The 23,648-nt window shown below is 50.1% G+C and overlaps 2 protein-coding genes across 3 annotated transcripts; both read left to right on the top strand.

Annotated features, from left to right (window-relative positions):
* The first annotated feature begins 3,442 nt into the window (after positions 1–3,442).
* On the top strand, positions 3,443–17,504 carry DPF2 (double PHD fingers 2). 2 transcript variants are annotated; one of them, XM_080643195.1, is made up of 12 exons: positions 3,443–3,582; positions 8,710–8,870; positions 9,269–9,376; positions 9,936–10,099; positions 10,935–11,027; positions 11,167–11,245; positions 11,759–11,800; positions 12,845–12,982; positions 13,106–13,234; positions 13,385–13,497; positions 14,351–14,432; positions 16,202–17,504. In XM_080643195.1, exons 1-12 carry the CDS (start codon positions 3,551–3,553, stop codon positions 16,276–16,278), a joined length of 1,218 nt encoding a protein of 405 aa, XP_080499321.1. In that variant the 5' UTR covers positions 3,443–3,550; the 3' UTR covers positions 16,279–17,504. The 2 variants fall into 2 exon arrangements, with proteins under 2 accessions (XP_080499321.1, XP_080499322.1); XM_080643196.1 differs by lacking the exon at positions 11,759–11,800.
* A 2,473-nt stretch (positions 17,505–19,977) lies between these two features.
* On the top strand, positions 19,978–22,689 carry TIGD3 (tigger transposable element derived 3). Its single transcript, XM_080641341.1, has 2 exons — positions 19,978–20,055; positions 20,870–22,689. Exon 2 carries the CDS (start codon positions 20,886–20,888, stop codon positions 22,296–22,298), a length of 1,413 nt encoding a protein of 470 aa, XP_080497467.1. The 5' UTR covers positions 19,978–20,055; positions 20,870–20,885; the 3' UTR covers positions 22,299–22,689.
* The last annotated feature ends 959 nt before the right edge of the window (positions 22,690–23,648 follow it).

Below are 23,648 nucleotides of genomic sequence, written 5' to 3'. Positions count from 1 at the left end.
ATTACCCCTTGTCAATTAGTATCAATCACCCCAGCCGATAGTAGTACCCCCTTTTTACTTTCTTGTCCAGTGGATGTAGAATGCAAAATGACCTGTTGGCAAGCTCAGCTCCTGATTTAGAGAAATCGTATTGTGCCCCCTGGTGGAAAAATAACTCCCTTTGGTCCTTAAAGGCTCTAGATCAGCCAGAGCCAGAAGCGACTTGCAGGCACAGGAAACATTTTGCAAAAGTTTTTAGTTCAGATGGCAAGTGGCTGCACCCCTTACGTCCACTCCTCGGTTTCTGTCTGTAAGAGAAACGCTCTATGACTGGTCGCTGGTTGAGCATATAGAGTATCTATTATTCAGTGATATAGCATTTCTTTTTTTTTTTTAATATATTTTATTGATTTTTTACAGAGAGGAAGGAAGAGGGATAGAGAGTTAGAAACATCGATGAGAGAGAAACATCGATCAGCTGCCTCTCCTCTTGCACACCTCCTACTGGGGATGCGCCCGCAACCAAGTTACGTGCCCTTGACCAGAACCGAACCCGGGACCCTTCAGTCTGCAGCCTGACGCTCTATCCACTGAGCCAAACCGGTTTTGGCAATATAGCATTTCTTAAAAGGACCCTGAAAGAACTGAAAGCCATTGATGCTGGGCTCATAAACTGCCTTCCCAATGAGATAGAACCAGCCTACTTATTAGTACTAATACTTTTCATTTAAAAAATTTTTATTGAATTATAAATACAGAGAAGTGCACAAATCTTGTGTAGTTCAATTAATTTTTACAAAGTGAACAAACCTATGTAACTACTACCAAGGTGAAGAAAAGGAACATTCCTAGCATCCCAGTAGCCAACTCATGCCCCCTCCTTGTCACTGTCCAGTAAAGGTAACACTCTCCTGACCTGTAGCCCCACAGTGTGTCTGTTTATGTAACTTCATATAAATGGAATCATACAAGATGTCCTTTTAAAATTGGCTTCTCCTACTCAGTATTAAGTTTTTGAGATCGATTCATGTTGCTGTATAGCAATAGTTTGCTCTGTTCATTGTTGTTTAATCCATTCTGCTGTTGTGGGCACTTGAGATGTTTCCAGTTTAGGGCTATTCCAATGAATGGTGTTGTGCACATTGTTGTACCGTCTTTTTGGTGTGTAGATTCACAACTGGAAATGATGAATCACAGCCTATGTGAGTGTTCAGCTTTATTGATAGCATACTGTGTTAGTCAGCTCAGACCGTTGTAACAAAATACCATGGACTGGATGGCTTCCACAACAGACATTTATTTCTCACACTTCAAGAGGCTGGGAAGTCCAAGATCATGGAGCCAGCAGATTTGGTTCCTGGTGAGAGCCCAATTCCTGCCTTGTCGACATCTGCCTTCTTGTTGTGTCTTCAAGGAGAGAGATATCTCCGTCTTCTTCTTCTTCTTCTTTTAATAGAAACTATATATTTAATACAACAACATCTTTTTTTTTCCCTCTTGTTAATCCTCACCTGAGGATACTTTCCTATTGATTTTTATTTTTATTTTTTTTTAAATAAATTTTATTGATATTTTACAGAGAGGAAGGGAGAGGGACAGAGAGTTAGAAACATCGATGAGAGAGAAACATCGATCAGCCGCCTCCTGCACAACCCCCGCTGGGGATTTGCCTGCAACCAAGGTACATGCCCTTGACCGGAATCGAACCTGGGACCCCTCAGTCCGCAGGCCGACGCTCTATCCACTGAGCCAAACCGGTTTCGGCTTTCCTACTGATTTTTAGAGAGAGTGGAAGAAAGGGGGAGAGACAGAGAAACATCGATGTGAGATAGACACATCGATTGGTTGTCTCCCACATGGGGCCAGGGATAGAGCCTGCAACCGAGGTCCATACCTGTGACTGGAATGGAACCAGGGACCCTTTAGTCTGCAGGCTGACTCTCTATCCACTGAGCCAAACCGGCTGGGGCTCTGTCTTCTTAAAGGGGCACTAATCCTTATAATGAGGGTTCTACCCTCATGACCTTATCTCCACCTAATTACCTCCCAAAGGCTCCATATCCAAACACCATCACATCAGGGTTAGGGCTTCAACATGAATTCGGGGTGCGGGGCGGGGGGGCGGGGAACACAAACATTTAGGCCATATCACGTACTTTTGATTCCTTGGTTGGAGTCAACTCTGATACCCTTTGTCCCCACAATCATTTGGTTGCCAGAGGTATCTCTGGGGTCCTCCAAGTTGCTGACACCTAGTCTGCAAGTTTGGTACAAGGTAGATAATGACAAATATCTCACAACTCTCATCTGCCAAACAATTGTGATGGTAAGACGTGTCCTGATTCTGAAATATTAAAAATGGGCGAGAGGGCAGGAGGTATGTGCATCTTGGAATTGATGAAATAGGTATATGACAAGGACCAGAAACCGAGCTCTGATAGTTACAGGTGCAACAGAGGACAGAGAGTCAAGAAAATGGGCTGCTGGACGGACAGTGTGATGGGACAGCCAGGTGCATGTTTCAGAAACCTGGAGCAAAGTTGGAAAAAGGAGGGACTGGTCACTGGTGCCATGGGAGTTGACAGGCTGTGGAGGACAGAGAAGAGATCTCTAAATTATTGAAATGAACGTCATGGTGACTTTGTTAGGAGCTGTTTCAAGTGACTTGGTGGGTACAAAACCCCCATTAAATTAGGTGGAAAGACTTGGAAATAAGTCAACAGAGATAGGAAGTATAAACAGAACATTGGCTATGAAAAGGTGAAAGAAATGGGGTGATAATCGAAGGCAGACATGGGCTCAAGGAACGGTTTTTTTTTCGTGTTTTTTTTTTTTTTAAAAAAAGGATACTAAGCCATGTTTGTACACGCATTTGCATGATTCGACAGTGAAGGAGAAATGAGTGGTACAGAAAGAGGGGTAGGTGCAGGAGAGAAGCTCAGAACCTCGGTGGAGGGGACAGCTCAGACAGGAGGAGGCGGCAAGGGAGAAGAGGAAGGTACCAATGAAGCTGGTGGCAGGAAGGCGAGGTTACTGAGCAGACCCCCATATGTAGGCCAGAGAATTACCCAGTTCTGGGCGTTAATGTTCCTCTCCCAAAATGGCCATGTTTGGCATCCCAAGTGGACTGTGCACTATTATCTTCCGCTACGCACCCCCCGCCCCGCTGTGATGACAGCGAAGGGTTAACCACACGGTTAAAGGTCAGCGAGGTAACAGGACGCTTGGGGCCCACCGAGCCCACCTCCGGGCCTGCCAGTTTTCACCAACCACGCTTTCTCCTTTCTGACGCGGCCAGGTCCTCCTCCCCTCCTCCAGCTCCTCCAAATGGAGGAGGCGGGGCTGGAGCGGGCGGCTCGGCGCGCGCGCCCTGTCCGTTGCGCCTGCGCGTCGGTCTCCTCGGCCCCCGCGAGCCGGCTGGAAGCCTGTCCTCCCGTCGCTCGCGCTCGAGGGCGCGCGCGCTCGGGCGGCGCCTGCGCAGAGGGACTAGGAAACTGGGTCCCCCGTTAGGTCCCCGCGCGTGCGCGTTTGGGCTCCGGGCCTCCCGGCCTGAGGGAGAGGAGCAGGGAAGATGGCGGCTGTGGTGGAAAATGTAGTGAAGCTGTGAGTGGTCGTTTCTGTCTCTCCTGGGCCGGGAGGTCCTGTAAAGGGCCTGGGAGGAGAGGGTGGTGCGGGAAGGGGCGAGGCGAAGAGAGGGACGTGCCCGGGAAGGCCATGTTGGGACTCCTCCTGGGGAGGGCAACCAGAGAGTCCAGAGAAGACGTTGCGCCTCTTTGGAAACTTGTGGAGGCCCTGAGGGGCACACGGGAGCCCCTCGCGGGCAGCCTCCCTGGGCTCGGCGGGGCTGTGCGGTCGGAGCATTCCTTCAGTCGACGGTTTCCAGAGTGTGGCGCCCTTGTTGCGTCCGAGAGACACTGTCCCGGGGTCGCTCCCGAGACGCCGCAGTCCGGAGGAGCCTGGCCGAGGGCGGTCCGGCACCGACCCGGGTCCGCGCGAAGCCAGTCACCGATCTCCCGTTGGCTGCCCGCAGCTGGCCCTGAAGCAACGGCTCGGCAGCTCTGCGCGGTTAGGCATCGCGGGACTGTTCTTTTTTTTCTTCTTTTTTCCTAAACAGCTGCGTGACGTGGGGGGTGGCGGTCTTGGGTATCAGGTACCCAACACCAAAAATATTCTCGGGAAGAATTTGTTAAAGAGCAGGTATACAGGGGAAGAACTTCAGGGGAAAGGGCCTTTGCGTCGGCGCATCCCAGCCATCACAACCCGGGAACTGGACCGAAGCTGTCCTGGCCGCCTTTGCAGCCTAGAGAGGCAATAGGCCGGCTGTCTCCGCGGTGGGCGATACCCTGTGCTGGGCAGATTTCGAGCCAAGTTAAAGTTAATAGTTGTTGGGGAACTGGAGAAAGGCCTGGTAGCTACGAGGGAAAGATGCTTTGGGACTTGCTTTAACCCAGCCTCCTCCCTGAAGAGGAATCGGAATGGGTATTGAAATGGGTTCATGCCCCGGGGCGAATAGAGCGGCTCCTTTTCAATTGGTCTTGGTGCCGGGTCGGAAAACTGAGAGGTGTCTAGTTGTCTCGTTAGGGCTTTTGGATTTTGATTGGATGACAAGGTAAGGGCTTGGGAACTGTTCTAAGGGACTCACAGCTTCTCGTCTGTCTTTGTGGGGGGCTGAGCCTCACTCTTCCCCGAAGCCTTTTAGTAAGAGGACACTGCTTCTGCCTCCCTGCCTGGAGCCTTTTCTTTGAGAATGCTTTCCCACTTCCATTAAGCTAAGTGCCTTCTCCTCCTCCTGTGGTTTTGTGTTTTTGTTTACTTGCTTTTAGCTGGATCCTCCTGCTTTCAGCCATCCATCCTCCCAACATTATTATCTTTCTCTCCGATCTGCCCACTCCAGTTTCCCCAGCTCTCTCTGCACACTGACATTGCCCTCAATTTAGAAATGATGCTGTTGATCTACCACTTGTATACTTATGTTTTCTGATTCAGATGTTCTTTGTCTGCCTTTCTCTTTGTTGACTCCCCCCATCCCATGTAAGGGGAGGTTTTACACAGGTTTCGTGCTTCCCGACAAAATAAAGCTAATACCTTGGAAATCTTACTATACTGGGGGAATGTCAGACTTGCCTAGATTTTGAGAGTTATATGTAGTGAGATTTTTTAAAAAATATCTTTATTTCAGAGAGGAAGGGAGAGGGAAAGAGAGATAGAAACATCAGTGATGAGAGAGAGTCATTGATTGGCTGCCTCCTGCATGCTCCCCAAAGGGGAGCAACCTGGGCATGTGCCCTGACCAGGAATCGAACCCTGACCTCCTGGTTCATAGGTGCACTGAGCCATGCCGGCCGGGCTGTAGTGAGATTTTTTATGTTGAAAGACTTTCTTCAGGGAAATAGGGTTGCCAACCCTTTTGTGTAATGTTAGACGTAAGGGGTTGCCCATTTAAATAGAGCATGACATCTTATTTCTCTTTCAAGAGCTGTAGAGATTGTGAGGGTCACCAGCCACTGGTTCCTGAGTACCAGTAAAGAGAAACCAACACTGTCTTCCTTGGTTCTAGTTGCAGAGGGCTGTGGATCACAATACATTTTCCTACAGAACTTTCCCTTCAAAAAGGGGCCTCCATTCTTTCAGTACCTTTCCCACCTGGAAAAAAAAATGCTTTTCCATTGCTTCTCTTGATCATGGTGTGCCTAGTCTTCTGACAGCTGAGTTATACATCGAGGTCAGGACTACTAGTTCATCTTCTCTAACTTACATCTTTTTTTTAAAAAAAAACTTAAATTTGATTTTTAGAGAGAGAGGAAGGGAGTGGGAGAGATAGAAACATTGACGTAAGAGAGAAACATCAGTTGGCCACCTCCTGCATGCCCCCCATTGGTTTTTGAGCCAGAAAACCCAGGCAAATCCAACCTGAGACCATTGGGTGCACAGGGCGATGCCCAACCAACTGAGCCACACCAGCTGGCTCTGACTTACATCTTGTTCTGGGGGAAGAATTTTCCTATTTATAAATTCTGTGTGCCTCCAAATGTGGTGTCATAATTGAAACCATCTTTAAGGTATGTATTAGGGTAAAATAATGGTAGTATGTATCTGTGGCTGCTGACTAGTTTTGAAATCTGTTAGGTAACAAGATATAGAGAATAAAGTTAGCTTGAAATTTCTCACGCTAGGACTCTTAAGTTTTTAAGAGCTCTCTCATTCTCTCTTGCTCTGTCCTCCTCAGGTCCTCTCTCCCCCCAACTTGTTTTATTCTTACCTCTCTTACTCACAGACAGTTTGTCCCACCTCCTGAGATGTCACTTAACTCCTAAGAACTTGGATAAAACATCTCGCATCCATTCCCCTCACACTGTTTCCAGCCTCCTTGCTTTGACTTGGCAGCTCTCAGCCAGCCTGGCCCTTCCTTCCATTTGACTTCCGGTGTCAGTATCAATTCCCATCAGCAGAAACAAAGGAGCTGCTGCACTCAGCCTGGTTTATCCAATTTTCCTCTGTATCATGAGGACGTGGCTGCCTCCTAAAGGCGAGCAAATGTGAGCCTGTTCCATTCTCTCCACTCCAACACAAGATTTATGCCTACCTCTAATTACAGTCATTCCAGCTTGCTGAAGCACGCCAGGCTGTCTTGTGGTGTCACTGCCTTGTGTGTGGTGTGACTTTTTCAGTTGCTGGGAACATGCTAAGCTGTGCCTAAGTGGTTGATTGCAGCTGCTCAGTGAAACCCCCCCTCAGATTCCAGAAGGATTTGTTGATGTAGCTCAAGATACGGACATAAGCAACACGGACTTACTCTGTCCAGCTTTTCATGAGTCTCCTCTCGTGGAATATGTTGGAACTTATCTAGTCCAACCTCCCCTGTCTATAGCAGAGGAACTGGAGATCCCATGGTTTGACTCAATGTTCACATTTGATGACTTTTAGCCAAGTCAGGTCTTTTTACTCCCAAGTCAAATCAAGATGCCCAGACATCTTCATTGGTACCGGAGATACTGTGAGAAAGAAATCATCTCTGCCCTCTGTTTAAGATTGATAAAATATATAAATATGAATTGTTATAGTTTAAGCTCCAGTGCTAAAGTGCTTATTAAGCCCTAAAGGATGAGAACAAGATTGTTTCCATATACATGCTTAGAACCAGATAACTGGCACTGTGCAGTTTTCCAGCTTTTTAGACCACTTAAAGGTTTACCCTCGATTACAATTTCAAATTGAGCCCAACCAGTATGGCTCAGTGGTTGTGTATCGACCTATGACAAAAGAGATCAAGGTTTGATTCCTGGTCAGGGCACATGCCCAGGTTGTGGGCTCCATCTCCTGTGGGGGGCGTGCAGGAGGCAGCCAATCAAATATATTTTATTTTTAATATTTTTATTGATTTCAGAGAGGCAGGGAGAGGGAGAGAGATAAAAACATCAATGATGAGAGAGGATTACTGATTGGTTGCCTCCTGCACACCCCCTGCTGGGAATCGAGCCTGCAACTTGCGCGTGTGCCCTTGACTGGAATCGAACCCACGACCCTTCAGTCCACAGGTCAACTCTATCCACTGAGCCATACCAGCTAGGGCTCTAAGCACATTTTTAAGGCACATGTCCCAATATATCATATTTTAGGAACAGAAACACCATTACTATTTACTTTTAATTTATTACACCCATTTTTAAAAAATTTGTTATGTGCATATCTTCTAAATTTATATCAATATGAATTAATGTGGGTTTAATAATTCCTTTTTAATTTTGCAGTATATAATTTGAGACAACTGAATGTTCCCTGCAAAAGTAAAGTTGATCATTACTTTCTGCAATTATATGTTCAAAAACAAAGTACATGTTGCATGTTGGTAAATTAAAGTAATAGCCTTTAAAAAAAAAAAAGAGTAGTTTTCAAGGAAGTTCAGGTTTTTTCAGGTGTTTTTCATTGACTCTAAACTTAGTATACAGAATTAATTAGTTGGCCAAGTAAATACCTATAAATACCTAGTTCAAAATTCAAAAGATATAGAAGAGCAAGTAGGAGAAAGTTCCCTCGTCACCTGGTTTTTCTCCCTGGAGGCCTACAGTTTCTTTTCCTCCTCTTTGTTCCATGAATGGTAGCATCCAGTAACACTTCTCAACACCTTACCTTGCTTTTCTTTTTTTCCTAGTTGTCTTGGAGATTATTCAATATCAGTATATGAAGAGCTTTCTTCTTTCTTTATGGCTAAATAGAATTTCATTGTATAGATATACTGTAGTTTGCTAACTGTGTTTTAGTAGGTCTCCCAGACCTTGTTGAACTCATTTCCTTCTATAAAAAGGAACTAACCCACTGCTTCTCAGAGGATGAGGGTTAAGAGAAATAGCATTTTTTTTCTTATTTCTTTATTGATTCCCTTTAGAAATAGCATCTTGAGTGGCACGGGGTTAGGACTCTTGAAAGGCCCAAAATAAACATTAGTTTGTTCTCTTTGTGAATTACACTTAAGTCTGATTAGAGACACATGAAGAAATCATGTGTTCCCAATAGTAATTTATTTGTAAAGTGCCTTTTCTCCTAATGGCTTAGTGAAGGGGCTTGGGGTCCATGAGGCAGAAATGGAGGCAAATAGAACCAAAGCAACAGTCTCCCAGACCCTTGAGCCTTCTGGAGAAGCAGATGGGAAGGGTGAGGGATAATTCAGCACCTTGTGCCCTGCCCCTCACCCCCAACACATAGACACACACCTGATTGTTGTCTTTACTGCAGCCTTGGGGAGCAGTACTACAAAGATGCCATGGAGCAATGCCACAATTACAATGCCCGTCTCTGTGCTGAGCGCAGCGTGCGCCTGCCTTTCTTGGACTCACAGACCGGAGTAGCCCAGAGCAACTGTTATATCTGGATGGAAAAGCGACACCGGGGTCCAGGTGAGGGTTCAGACTCAGGAGCACAAAGAAGAAGAAGCTTCCTCATTTTAGGGGTGAGCCAGCCGAGAGAGTTTTCCCTACTGCTTTCCACCATGGATGAATATGGTCTTCCCATGATTAGAAGTGCAGGGAGGAAGAAGCAGACAGGTTTATACCAGCATCTTGGTTTTCTGCAGGACTGAGGCTATTACTGGGCTTCTGCAGAGTTATGTGTTAGTCAAGGCCCCTGAGTTCACATCTATTTTTCTTTTCTATAAATTACCCCACCCACCCCCACCCCCGGCATTGCCATTATTCCTCCTTTGCTCTAGAACTCGTGAGGCCTACTCATTTAGAAAGTGTTCGATATTATTTTCTAGAACTGGGTTAGGGCTTGACTTCTCTCTCTCCTTCCACAGGATTGGCCTCGGGGCAGCTGTACTCATACCCTGCCCGGCGCTGGCGGAAAAAGCGGCGAGCCCACCCTCCTGAGGACCCACGGCTTTCTTTCCCATCTATTAAACCAGGTAAGCCACTCCTTCCTGAGCAGGGTCATGGCCCGCTGCATGATAAGCGGCCTGCTAATCTGTTACCTACCAGTCCTAATGCTAGATTGTGAGGACACTAAAATGACTAAGATGTAACCCTTTCTTTAAAGAACTCGGTCTCGCCCTGACCGGTTTGGCTCAGTGGATAGAGCGTCGGCCTGCGGACGGAAGGGTCCCAGGTTCGATTCCGGTCAAGGGCATGTACCTTGGTTGCGGGCACATCCCCAGTAGGGGGTGTGCAGGAGGCAGCTGATCGATGTTTCTCTCTCATCGATGTTTCTAACTCTCTGTCCCTCTCCCTTCCTCCCTGTAAAAAATTAATAAAATATATTTAAAAAAAAAAATAAATAAATAAAGAACTCGGTCTCATAGAAGAGACAGATCATTTATGGTGCCAAGTGAGTTAGGGTGTCTTGGTTCCTGGGCAGCCAGAGACCAGAAGACAGTGACTGGCCTGTGGCTGGCCTAGCACTCCGTAGACCAGAGCAGTCTGCTTTCAGCCCTTCTGAGTCTTGCCTCATCCTGACCTTGCCTGCAGACACAGACCAGACCCTGAAGAAGGAGGGGCTGATCTCTCAGGACGGCAGTAGTTTAGAGGCTCTATTGCGCACTGACCCCCTGGAGAAGCGAGGTGCCCCAGATCCCCGAGTTGATGATGACAGCCTGGGCGAGTTTCCTGTGACCAACAGTCGAGCACGGAAGGTACGAGATTAACACTTTGGCTAAGGGAGCTTTGAGGGTAACTAGCCTTCTCCTCCTGAGAGGCATAATGAGAATGGAGGCAAGCTGTGGGCCAGGAGGCAGGCCCCCAGAGTCTGCTGTTTTCCTAGTTAGTACTGGGCACTGACCAGCTTCACTCTTACCATCCAGCCTTTCCCGCTCCTTTCCTTCTAGGTTCAGACTCTCCCTCATTCATCTGTCATGAAAGTTTTTGGTGCCTGGGGTTACATAAGTGAAATAGACCTGGACCCTGCCAACAGGCACATATAATTATACATAAAAGTAATAAGAGCTAAAACTACTCCAGGCACGGTACTAAGTGCTTTTCCATCATTTTCTCCAGTTTACACAACCTTATGAAGCAGGTACTGCGGTTCCATTTCACATATGGAGAGGCTGAAACAGCAGTTAACAAAAATTCCCCCTAAGTCCACACAATTAAGCAGGAAGGCTCTAAATCTAGTAAGTGAGGTGCTGGAAGGGGACCACCGATAAACATGCTTCTGGGGCAGCAGATCAGAGGCAGGAGAGGGCATGGTTACTTGGGGTATCAGGGAAAGCTGTATGGAAACATGGTGGGAAAGGCATTCCAGGCTAGGGGAACAACATGAGTGGCACAGAGGAGGGAGAGCCCAAAACATTGAAGGGAGAAGGGCAGGGTTATAGGGTGTTGAAGGGTAGCAGTGAGAAATGAGGCTAGAGTGGAGAGACCAGGTCACCAAGGAGGTTCTGGTAGCCTTGCCACTGCCATTGTGGGGGAACTTTTGGACGTACATTATTTCTGCCCATCCTGGTCCTAATCCTCCTATCTACTCAGCGGATCCTAGAACCGGATGACTTCCTGGATGACCTCGATGATGAGGACTATGAAGAAGACACTCCCAAGCGTCGGGGCAAAGGGAAATCCAAGGTGAGGGGCCAAGTGCTGCCTACAGCCTGGGGCAGGGGAACCTGTGGATTCGAGTGAGATTAGCAGCCACTTCCGGGAGAGTTTAAACTCCTTGGGCCTAGACACCTCAGTAAGAGCATCGTTTTGCTCTTTTTGGCAGGGTAAAGGTGTTAGCAGTGCCCGTAAGAAACTGGACGCTTCCATCCTAGAGGACCGAGACAAGCCCTATGCCTGTGACAGTGAGTGCCTCCTGAGTGGGTGGGTAGTCCTTGCCTTGGACCCAGCTCCTGCTCAGGATGTGAGGAGGGAGGGCTGTGTTCTTGCTCAGCGCGGTAAAACAAGCCTGGACTCTTGTCCTGCCTGCTGACTGATTCCCTCTGGAACCTCAGGGAGGCCTTGCATTCTGCTGCCGGGTGGGTGGGACCTGCATGCTCTGGGAGAGACTTCTGCTATCCCCTGGGGTGGAGGAGCTGGTGAAGGGGGCATACACAGCAGGCAGAATCAGCCTCTTGATAGATGGCATCCAGGTCTGCTGGCCCCCGTTAAGCCAGGGCCCCAGAAGTCCAACACCAAGTTTTTCAATGTCTGTTCTCTCTCCCCCTTTGCTCTGACTCCCCACTTCTGTCCCTCCACCCTGGGAGCACCATCGCCGCTGAGATTTCTCTCTCGTTTGCTCCGCTTTCCCGCTGCTGCTGCTCCTGTCTCAAGTGTATCAAGGCCTTCTTCTCATGACTTTTCTTTCTGTCTTTCAGATAGTTTCAAACAAAAGCATACCTCGAAAGCGCCCCAGAGAGGTAGCTCTCTCAACTTTTCAGCCTTTGGTTTTCCTATCCCTTTTCCCTCCTCCCTTGTTCCTCCTGCCTTTCTCATCTCCTGTGATGCTGGTTTAAAAACCTCTGGAATGGCTTGGGGATGGGAGCAATGGGCCTTCTGTTGGGCTCCAGTCCTCACAGTCCTGGAAGCTGCCTTTCCCACTGCTTGTCTCCCACAAACTTGCTGCTAGGGCTGCTCAGGCCCACTGCATGGGGTGGCTTCAAAAGCATTATAAGAAACCCGTTACAAACAGATCCCTCTGCTTCCCTTTCCCCCAAACAGCCACTTGGTGGTGAGCTAATGTTCCCATCATCCTGCCATCTCCTCCTCCCATCCTCTTCCCACTCCTTTCCTGTTGGCTCCCTGGCTCTTCTTGGTATCACTGCTCAAAAGTACAAGGTGCCTCGTGGAGATCTGCTTTCCTTGCTGGTTGGTGGGGTTGGGCAGGGCACTGATTGGTTGGGAGTGTCTTTGAATGTCTTTGGGGGCCAGCTGCCTTGCAGACTCAGTTGACAGGTTATCCCCAAGAGACCCAGGCCCTAAACCTTTATCCACTTGGGCAGAGATGGACTCTGTGTTGTATATGGGGTGTATATATGTGAGCCTCCCACATTGACTAAGACGGGGGGGAAAGTTTGGATTATCTTTCTTACCTTTCCTCTCCTTCCTGTCATATTGCAAGACTATAGAAATTCCCTTTCCTTCCTGACCTGGAGCTCCCCAGACTATTCCCAGGGCCAAGTGTTGATGGGGCCAGGGCTCAGTCTCACAGACAGCCAATGTGGAAGAGTAGAGGTGCCATAGATTGGGGCTTAGCAGGGAGAAGAGCCATGGAAGCTGGAGAGCCCCAGGGCCCGATGCTCCTGACCAAGGAGAAGCAGCTGCCACTAAAGGCCTGTCCCAGAACAGAGCTGGTAGGGTGGGGGTGGCTGTCTCTGCCTCAGGTGGAGCCCACAGCTTAGTGGGAGAGGGATGTGGCACTCTTGGATCCTAATACCTTTCTCTGCAATCTTCTCCCCACTCAGTCTGTGGAAAACGTTACAAGAACCGACCAGGCCTCAGTTATCACTATGCCCACTCCCACTTGGCTGAGGAGGAGGGCGAGGACAAGGAAGACTCTCAGCCACCCACCCCCGTTTCCCAGAGGTCCGAGGAGCAGAAATGTAAGCTGAGGTGTCAGAAGTGGGGCAAGCGGGAGTCGGCCTGGTTATGAAAACCCTCCTTTCGGGGTGTTGAGAGACCTCAAGGTCCCCAGGGGCATCCAAGTTCTTTCTTTCTCACTGTAGCCAAGAAGGGTCCCGATGGACTGGCCCTGCCCAACAACTACTGCGACTTCTGCCTGGGGGACTCAAAGATCAACAAGAAGACAGGTCAACCCGAGGAGCTGGTGTCCTGCTCTGACTGTGGCCGCTCAGGTACTTCCCAGGGGGGGCTGCCACAGCCAGCGCCCAGTCCCCAAGGGGTTCTTGGCTTGTCATTGTCCAGTGGCTGTCACAGTCAGCCAGGTCGCCTCACTTCTCCCCCATTTCCAGCTCCTGTTTTACTTGCTCCTCCCCCCCCAACAGGGCATCCGTCTTGCCTGCAGTTCACCCCCGTGATGATGGCAGCAGTGAAGACCTACCGCTGGCAGTGCATCGAGTGCAAATGCTGCAACATCTGTGGCACCTCCGAGAATGACGTGCGTGTCCCTGCCCCTCCCAGCACACTCCTCAGCTCTTCCTGTTATTTCCACAGCTCCCTCTAAAGTGAGCTTTCTAGTAAGAGGGAGCTAACTCCCTCCGGCTGGCCCCTCCCCAGCATCCCAGGTGGAACTTCGTTTGGCAGGTGTTTACTGATGGTCTACGTGGTGTCAGATACCGTGCTAGACACTAAGCACACCAAACGAGACAGACAAGGTCCCTGTTTTCATGGAACTTACATTCTTGTGGGAATAAGCAAGGAAACGACATTTTTAAGATGTGACATGAAGAAAATGAAAGCAATAATGTGGCAGAGAGAAACGGGCCGACTTGGATAGTCAGAGATGGCTTTTCCGAGGAGGTGGTGTTGGTTTTGAGGTTTGGATGGTACCAAGGAGCCAATCCAAGAAGATCGGAGGTGGAGCATCCCCAGAAAAGGAGCAGCGAGTGCAAAGACTCAGGCGGACAAGCCTGTGTAGCTGGGTGGAGCCTGGCGTTGGGAACGCGGGCAGAAGAGATTGGAAGGCAGGGTCACCAGGTCTGAGGGTTTAGTGAGGGCAGTGATATGCCATGTCGTGTATTTTAAAAAGATAACTTTGCTGCTCTCTGGAAAGTAGATTGTAGGGGACACTGGGGACCATGAAATCAGTCAGGCAGCTGATAGGGTAGAGATGGACACCAGTGGTTTTCTATTCAGAGATGCCTATGTCTGTCCTTACCTGCACTTACCTCACCTTTCTTGGAAGTAGCAGCAGTGTCTACATAGCTCTCCTTCCTACCTGCCCCCAGTGGCCTACCTGAGGCCCATTATCATTCACCTCCTCCCTTCCTCTTCCATCATGCCTTCTCTAGGACCAGCTGCTCTTCTGTGACGACTGTGATCGTGGCTACCACATGTACTGTCTTACCCCATCCATGTCTGAGCCTCCTGAAGGTAGGTTGCCTGGATCTTTTACTCAGAACAATGATTAGTAACTGTATAATAAATGAGTTCTCTTACCAGTAATATAGCCTTCCAAACTGGGGAGTAGGCACTTTGCCTTCACTCAGTTTAGAATGCTTTCCTAGGATTTCATCTTCAAATGTATCATGTTTGCACATTATCACCAGATAAATTTGCAAACACAAGATCAACAGCCCGAGAGAGAGCAGATACCGAGCACAGAACAATTGCCAGGAGGAGTGATTTGTTTTCCTCCAGTTAGTCCAGGAAACTCACTTCATAGCTTGTCTGAAGTGATTTTTGGTATCAGCTCTTTGAACCTGACAAATTTGAGTGTTCATTTCCACCCAGTCTGGAAGGGACTTGAACCTGGAGCCTGAATGGGTCACTCTGGGCCTTCAGTAGTTTCTTTAATAATGCTCCACGTTTATGGAAGCTCTTTGAAGAAACCGGTGATGGCACCAAAAAGTGGCTACCTCTCCACAAGGCCCCTTCCGGCCAAATTTCTGTGCTAAACCCCTCCTTTATAGAAATTCATGAGCTTACACAGGAGGATGTGAATGCCCAGAAGCTGTTACTATGCACAGAGGATGTGGGCCAGCATTCCAGGCAAGAGAGTGACTCACTATGTGATGTAAGCTAACTTGTAAGGTCAAATAGTGATCCTTCCCTTCCCCCAAGAGAAGTCCAAGTCTTTTAGCAGCTGCTCTTGTCATCTGTCATGTTGAGTTTAGAAATCTACTTTGGGGAGAAGTAATGAGTTCTGTGTTTTACTTTTTTAACCATAAAGTATCAGTTTACTGATAAAATTCTACATTAACTGTAGAAGGCTTTCCTTTGGAAGTACTGTCAGACACTAAAGTAGTGGAGAGCTGCAGGCAGCTTGTGGTAGGGGGCCTAGAAGCCATCAGATGGCAAGGGCTCTAGGTCAGGGATTGGCAGACTACTCCACAGCCAAATCTAGCTGCACCTAGTTTAATTAGCTCTCAAGCTAAGAAAGATTTTCGTTGTTTTTTTCTTTTGAGAGTACGTTTATTAAAACTGGAGACAGTGAGACAAAGAAGTGCGTCGGATAGAAGAGGCAATAGAGCGAGCCCAGGTGCTCTGCATTGGCTCTGCCAGAACTCACTGAAAAGTCAGACAAAAGGGGGCCTTGGAGACAGATTGAGAGGGTTAGCCCAGATGAGCTGTCGCTGCCTGTTGGCCCCCTGGTTAAAAGTGGCTACCTCTCCACAAGGCCCCTTCCGACCAAATTTCTGTGCTAAACCCCTCCTTTATAGAAATTCATGAGGAAGTCTCGTGTGGACCTTTGTAGTTTAGGAGGGAAAAGATGCACACTCGAGAGGGAAGAGAAGCGTGGGTGTGCTCCAGAGAGAAGAAGGGGAGAGAGAGAGAAACATCAGTGATGAGAGCATCATTGATTAGCTGTTTCCTGCACGCCTCCTACTGGGGATCCCGGGCATGTGCCTTGACTGAGAATCAACCGTGACCTCCTGGTTCATAGGTTAATGCTCAACTACTGAGCCACGCCAGCCAGGCCTCCAGGTGATCCTTCCATCTCCATTGAGAATTATTTTTCATGGTATTTGAAGACCTAGCAGTTTCTCCCAGCTCAGGATAACTATGACATTTTGCTGTGCAGAACGTCTCCCATCCTGTCTGTAGCCGATCCTGATACCAGAGATGATGTGTGGGGATTGGAAGGACAGCAGGTTAAGATTGTGTGGGAGCCATCCTAACCCCATTATGCTTCTCTGTAGGAAGTTGGAGCTGCCACTTGTGTCTGGACCTGCTGAAGGAGAAAGCTTCCATCTACCAGAACCAGAACTCCTCTTGATGTGGCCAATTCCCCTGTTCCCCCCAACATCTAGGGCTGTTTCCTCCTCTCTTGTTTTTCATAACCCATTTTCCCTTCCTCCTCTCTTTCAAAAGTCCAGAGAACCTGGGGGGGGTCGTGCCAACCTGCCTTTGGCAGCAGCAAGCTAAAGTGGCAGCTCTGACTGCTTCTGGCCCCAGGCCCTCAGGGAGAACGGAGCAACATAGGCCCCAAGGTGTACCTGTGGGCCCAGTTCTCATGGCTCTCCATGAAGTGCATTCACTTTGCCTGCCTTGGGCCCTGGCTCTGATGATCACAGGGTTCACACAGTGTCCACTGAGAAAGAGTGGGGGGAACAGCTCACTTCTCTCTCAGCTTTGCCTCCACACTGGTCCCCAGGGTTTCCCCTTCCCCCAGGGGTGAGTCAAGCTGGGACCTCTTTACCAGGAGTAGCTGGTAGTGAGCAACTGAGTAAATTGAGGAAGAACTTGCAAGGAGCTTTCCATGCCCTTCCTGCTGCTTAGCCTCACCACCCTCTTCCCTCAGAGTGGCTCTCTGCAGCCTTCTGTTCCTGCTACTGAGGATCCTTTGCCCAAGCCAGTAGGTTCTTGGTCACCCTCTGCGTTCTGCCCTGGGTTCTCCCATCCCAGGGGGAGTAGCAGCTTCACCCTGATTCTTGTGCTTACCTGGCTTACTCTCACAGATGTTCTCTAGTGACTGCAGCATTCCCCACTATTGGAATTTCCTATCTTCTGCTTCCCTTCCTTATTCCCTTTGGTTTTGTGGGGAGAGGAAGCATCAGGGGTCCAGGCCAGCCGCTTGGGGGTCACAGGGAGATGTTGGACAATGTGCCTGTTTTTTAACTCGATAAAAAAGCCTACCTCCGTAATCCCTTTTTTGTTCTTCCTGGACCTGGGTATTCAGCTCCTGCCCTTAACTGAATTGAGAGTCTCTGCCTCCTGTTCTGTGGATCCTGGGTCCTGGGTCACAGGGAAGCCACATAGACATCCCTTTCTTCCCTTGCACGCTCACTAGCAGCTGGTAAGGTCTTCACACCCTGATAACTCACTTTTCTGCCTGGTAACACTTAAGTAGTGGGAGGGATACTCCATGCTAGGACACCCTGGTGTGGCCTTCCCCTTGGCCATGGGCAGGCCCTAATTCACTGTTGCTTTGGAGTTGTGTCTTTTTTCTTTCTTTAGTTCCCGTATTCTAAACATTAGTACAAATAAACATTTTTACACAGAGCCTTCTGCTGAATGGTTTATCTCCTGAATCCCTTTCCTGGTTATGAAGACCACTTCATTCTGAAACTTTCTTAGGACTGTGAGGTTTTTTAAATTTTTTTTACTTTATTGATTTTAGAAAGGAAGGACAAGAGAAAAAAACATTGACATGAGAAACATTGATGAGTTGTCTCCTGTATGCACCCTGACTGGGGATTGAACCCACAACCTAGGTATGTACCCTGCCTGGGAATTGAACCTACAACCCTTCGGTGCACAGGACACTCTAACTGAACCACACCACCCAGGGCAGGACTGGTTTTTTAATGTTTTGAAATACAGCTTTTTCTCCCAAATTAAAATTTTTGATGAATTCCACTCTGTAAAGCAGATAGAAAATTGGGTACTTTAATTTCTTATGTAAAGTCAGGTTATAACAGTTCCTTGTTATAAAGAACAATGAATTGCCCTAGCCGGTTTGGCTCAGTGGATAGAGCCTCAACCTGCAGACTGAAGAGTCCCAAGTTCGATTCCGGTCAAGGGCACATGCCCTGGTTGTGGGCTCGATCGCCAATAGGGGGCATGCAGGAGGCAGCCAATCAATGATTCTCTCTTATCATTGATGTTTCTATCTCCCTTTCCCTTCCTCTCTGAAATCAATAATTATGTTTTTAAAAAAGTTCTCAAGGTTCATCCATGTTATATGTAGCATCTATGAGGACTTAAAAAAAATGAAGTTTTGATTACTACAAAATTTGTAGCTCTGGCCGGGTGGCTCAATCAATGGGAGCATAGTCCCATGCACCAAAAAGATTGCAGGTTCAATTCCTGGTCAGGGCACATATCCTTGGGTGAGGATTAAAAAAAAAAATACAAAATTTGGGTTTAAATCAACCTCAGCATCCTATTTACTTCTGTATTTTGGTTGATTTGGAGGAAAGTCAGCTAAACTTGTATACACAAGTGGTGACAGGTTTGTAACAGTTGACCTTGCAATTTGAGATACTTAAAACGGGGTCCAGAAGCTTATGATGTAACTTTATAAGAGAATGACACAGGAAACCTATTGACCTCACGATGGGACACGTGAAAGCTTTTCATAAGAGTAATGAGCATGAGCAGAGGCACCTCAGCCACGTGCCTGTTGGTTCATGTGAGTGCAGTGTGCGTGAGCTCAGCTGGGAGTGCAGGACTGCAGCCTTCCCCTGGGCATGGTTATGTGCACAGTTTTCTTTGCATGTACACAGCTTCCGTAGTGGATCTTATTAAAATTAAAGATTTGAATCAATCTGTTATGAACCCTCAAAGTATCTTTAGGGTTTTCTGGAACAGTCTGAAAGCCCCTGTTACCTAATATAGTGGCCTGGGCCATTGCCGTTAGTAAGCAAGCAGGGTGCTCTGGGCTGGAAATTGTGTTAGAACAAGAATGCAGCCTCTCATCACGCGTTCACACAGAAGTAGGCCAGGAGTAGAGAGACTAAAGCAATGATCCTTGGTGGCTGAGCAGCCTAAGGGGCAGAAAAGAAATCTGAAAAGAAAAATAAAAGGAAACCTTATTAGTATAGCAGGCATACTAGTGAGGAAATTCGGAAAGTGTTTGCAGGAGATGGGTTTCCTGTGTCATTCTCTTCTATTTAGGATGGGACATGGAAGGATAGGGGCAGGATTGAGGTGGGGAGGGAAGCCTATGAGAAAGGCGGAGAGATGGGGACTCAGCCTTTCAGCCAGAGCTGTGAGGGAAGGAAGAGGCGCTGGAAAGCAGGTGAAATTAAGATACCTACATTTAATTGCATAGAACAGGCCCAAGCAGAACTGAAGGTTACTAAGGAAGGGATGATGATTACATCTTGAGTTTAGAAACTTGAATCTTGCCAACAGGTACCAAAACTAGTAAAAATTAGTCCTTACACGCCCTAAATCAGAATTGGCTAGGCAAATAGTTTCTCCGTAGCCGGGTTGCGACTTAGGCTAGCGCTGTCCATGGTAACGGCTTTTAGTGAAACGCTTGCTTCCATTTTCTCAAGCCACTTCGTGAGGGGCATTAGCCCTGTTTGGTAGATGAGGAAGCCGAGGCCAGGGAGGCCTTGAGACACCAAGTCTGCTCTCCGGCCCCCACGCTACCCTGAGGTCGTCAGGCACCGAAGGCCGGGTCCCAGCTGCTGGAGGAGCCGCGAAGGCTCTCGGCGGATCCGGCCTTGTCCACCGCGCGCTGGAAGCCCCACCCCCCAGACGGCTCGACGAACCGCCACTTCCGCGACGTCCAATGAGACTTAGCCGGAGGCGGGACCGGTCGGCGCTGAGGGCCAATCTAATTGGTCAGGGGCGGGGCTGCGGCGGGTGGGAGCGGAGCGGCCGCACAGCTGTCTTCTCAGCCGGGAGAGCCCGGCACGGGAGGCGCGCATGAGGTCCTGCTGTGCGCGCGCCCGCCGCTCGCTGGCCGCGCAGCCCCTCGGCCCTCTTCGCCCTCCGGGTCGTGGCACCCCCAGTCCCTCCCTACTCTCCCGTCGCCGCCCGGACCGGGACTCGGGATACGGGCAGGGGCAGGGCGGGAGCCGCGGGACGAGCGCCTGAGGTGGGTGCGGAGCGGGAGGCGGGGAGGCCCAGCGGGGAACTCCCGGGTCTGGCCGGAGGACGGACCCCGCATCGAGGGGGAAAGAGGCCGGCCAGGTTGCGGAGCCTGCTCCCGGCCTGCCTAGGTCTCGGACGCTCGAGCCCGCGCCCAGATACCCTTCCCAGTCCCCACCTCCCCTATTAGTGTCACCCCGCCCCCTCGAGCTGCCCGTGGCCTCATCACCCCTCCTGCCCTTTGTCGTCTGTGCACCTGCCCTCTAGGCCTTGTGCTCCCATTTACTTCCAGACCGGACTCCCGCCCCGCCTAGCTCCTCGGGACCCAGCACCAAATTAGATTTGCTTCTTCTTCCCCATCCAGCTCTCTCTCTTTGTCATCTGTACACCTGTCACCTCAACTCTGTTCATCCACTCCACCACCCCCTCTTCCAAGATCTTATCTAGATCCAGCCCAGGCCGTCATCCCGCATTTCCTCCTCCGGATTCCTCCCCCAGCCCTGATTGTCTGACCTACAACTGCCCCACTCAGCCCTAGCCCCATGTTCTCTCCATCCAAACTCCTTTGTTGTCTCTGCAGCTGTTCCCTTGGCCCTATTCATCTTTCTCCCCCAATTATATCAAACCCAGCCCAGACTCCCCTCTCCTGACCATTGAGCCACCCCCTCCCCAGCTGTGTTCTGGCATTCCTCCGGATCAGTGCCCAGCCCACCACTCACTCAGCCTAGCCATTTCCCTTCCTCTTTCAGCCCAGCCCTCACACCTCCTTCCCAGTGTACCCTCTCACCCTTTCCCGGATGGCCCAATTTTCTCCCCCACAGGTGCCCCGGAGAAGCCATGGAGTTGAGCAGCAAGAAGAAGCTACATGCCCTATCCCTGGCTGAGAAGATCCAGGTGCTGGAACTCCTGGATGAGTCCAAGATGTCCCAGTCGGAGGTGGCCCGGCGCTTCCAGGTCTCTCAGCCCCAGATCTCACGCATCTGCAAGAATAAGGAGAAGCTGCTGGCAGACTGGTGCAGCGGCACAGCCAACAGGGAGCGCAAGCGCAAGCGCGAGTCCAAGTACAGCAGCATCGACGAGGCTCTGCTCTGCTGGTACCACATTGCCCGGGCCAAGGCCTGGGACGTGACGGGGCCCATGCTGCTCCACAAAGCCAAGGAGCTGGCCGACATCATGGGCCAGGATTTTGTGCCCAGCATCGGCTGGCTGGTCCGCTGGAAACGCCGAAACAATGTGGGCTTTGGGGCCCGCCATGTACTCGCACCTCCGTTTCCCCCTGAGCCACCTCCTTCAGGCCTCACGTCCCAGACCCAGCTGCCTCTTTCCCTTCAAGACTTCTCCCCAGAGGATGTTTTTGGCTGTGCTGAAGTGCCCTTGCTGTATCGGGCAGTGCCTGGCAGAGTGGGCACAGGTGATCAAGTACAGGTGCTGCTGTGTGCCAACACCAGGGGCACAGAGAAGCGACGGGTACTGGTCAGTGGGCTCCAAGCTGCACCAAGGTGCTTCTTTGGGGTCAGCAGTGAGGCTCTTCCTGCCTCCTACCACCCTGGCCTGGGCATCCCCTGGTCAGAGTGGTTGGCACAGTTTGACCGGGACATGGGGAGGCAGGGCCGACAGGTGGCCTTGCTGCTGGCTGCCCCAATGGCGGAGAAGTTGGCAGGCCTGTCTGGGCTCTGCCATGTGAGGCTCCTGCCTCCTTCTACCACTAGCACCACACGTTCCCTGCCCAACTCTGTGGTCCGGGCCTTTAAGGCCCATTACCGGCACCGTCTGTTGGGCAAGCTGACAGCTGTCCAGAGCGAGAGGGCTGGCACATCGCTGGCTGAGGCTGGGGCAGGCATCACAGTGCTGGACACTCTGCACATGGTGGCGGCTGCCTGGGCCAAGGTACCTCCCCAGTCCATTGTAAGCAGCTTCATTCAGGAAGGGCTGGCTCCCTGCAAAATGCCCCTGTCCCTGGACAAAGCCTCTGAGATGCCACCAGTCCCCTGCGGCCTGAGCCTCGAGGAGTTCTCCCGCTTTGTGGACCTGGAGGGTGAGGAGCCCATATCTGGAGTGTGCAAAGAGGAGGTGGACACTACAGAGGAGGGGCCTGGTGGGGACAGCTTCGAGCCCCTGCCCACCAAAGCCGACGCTCTCCGGGCCCTGGGCACGCTGAGGAGGTGGTTTGAGTGCAATGGCACCTCCCCTGAGCTCTTTGAGAAATTCTATGCCTGCGAGGAGGAGGTGGAGCGGCTCTGCTGCCTGTGAAGGGCCCCTGCTGCTCCCCAGAGCCCCTTCCTCTCCTGTTTCCCATGGAAACGCCCTCCCAGAAGGCAGATGGCAGGCTGGTCTGTTTCCCATGGAAATGGAGCTTTTGTGAAAGGTGTACAAGGAAGACAAGTTGGGAGACCAAGTCCAAGCTCAGAGAAGAGGGACCCGGGGGCGGCATTAGGGGCGTGAAGCTAGGCGAGGTAGTTTCTGAACCGCTAGGGAGGCTGGGACTAGGGAAGGTGGAATTTGGGCTTTACAGACAGGCCGATGCCTTGAACTCTCTGTGTTAAAAACAGTTCTGCTTCTGAAAATAAAGTTTTTGATGAGGAAAGAGGCCAGGGTGTAATTTTCAGGGGAGAAGGATGGAAACTTTGAACTCGGATTTTTATTTTAATCCTCACCTGAGGATAAGTTTATTGATTTGAGAGTAACATTGATGTGAGAGAGGAACATTGATCTGTTGCCTTCTGTACTCGCCCTGACTGGGGATCAAACTTGCAACCTACGTATGTTTCCTGATGGGGAATCGAACTCAAAACCTTTTGATGTATGGATAGGACGATGTTCCAACCAACTGAGCCACTGGCCAGGGCTCAACTCTGATTTTTAACTCGGTTGCTGAGGGTTGCCACCACACAGCTCTGGAGCTGTCTGCAGATGACCACAGGGGCCCTCTTCCTCCAGCCGGAAGGCCCCCTGGGCATGGGGACTCCTCAGCTAGCAGACAGATGCCAAGAATTGCCCCGCACTTCCTGCTGCTCTGCTAACTTCACTCTCAGATTGCGGGAGGGGAGGTGATGTGAGGAAGGAGGGAGGCAGGCTAGGGACTTCCTAGGGATACAGAAAGGAGCCAGAACTTGGAATAGTCGTCGGTTCTTTTTTTTTCTTTCTTTTTCTGTCATTCATTTGATCATTTCACAACATCTCTTCAGCAAGGCCTGTGTGACAAGGTCGCAAAGATGATGTCCCTGCTGGGCAGGGCCTAGCAGACAGTGGCAGTGGAGTGTGATTATGTGCAAAGTGCTGTGGCCCTGTAGAGCCTGGGGGACTCCCGGAGGAGGTGAGTGCTGAGCTGTAGCTGGAAGGACAGACAGGAATGGGGAGGATATTCCAGGCCAAGGGGCGGGGGCACGGAGTCAGGCATTCCCACCAGAGCCACGGGGGGACCCCAAGAGCAGGAGGGGCAATTAGCCCACCAGGCTTAATGGTGGGGCACCCCAAATGCTTTCAGTTAGAAATGGACAGGTCATTTGTGGGGTTCTAGAAAACAGACATGGAAGGTGGGTCAAAGATGTGTGAGACCCAGAGGCAGAGGGACTGACTGGTCCAGATGGTGAAGCCTGAGCC

The sequence above is a fragment of the Plecotus auritus genome, assembly GCF_963455305.1.
Source record: "Plecotus auritus genome assembly, chromosome: 9".
Classification (NCBI taxonomy): Eukaryota; Metazoa; Chordata; class Mammalia; order Chiroptera; family Vespertilionidae; genus Plecotus; species Plecotus auritus.
The sequence above is the reverse complement of the archived record's forward strand: the minus strand, read 5'-3'. Positions and strand labels throughout refer to the sequence as shown.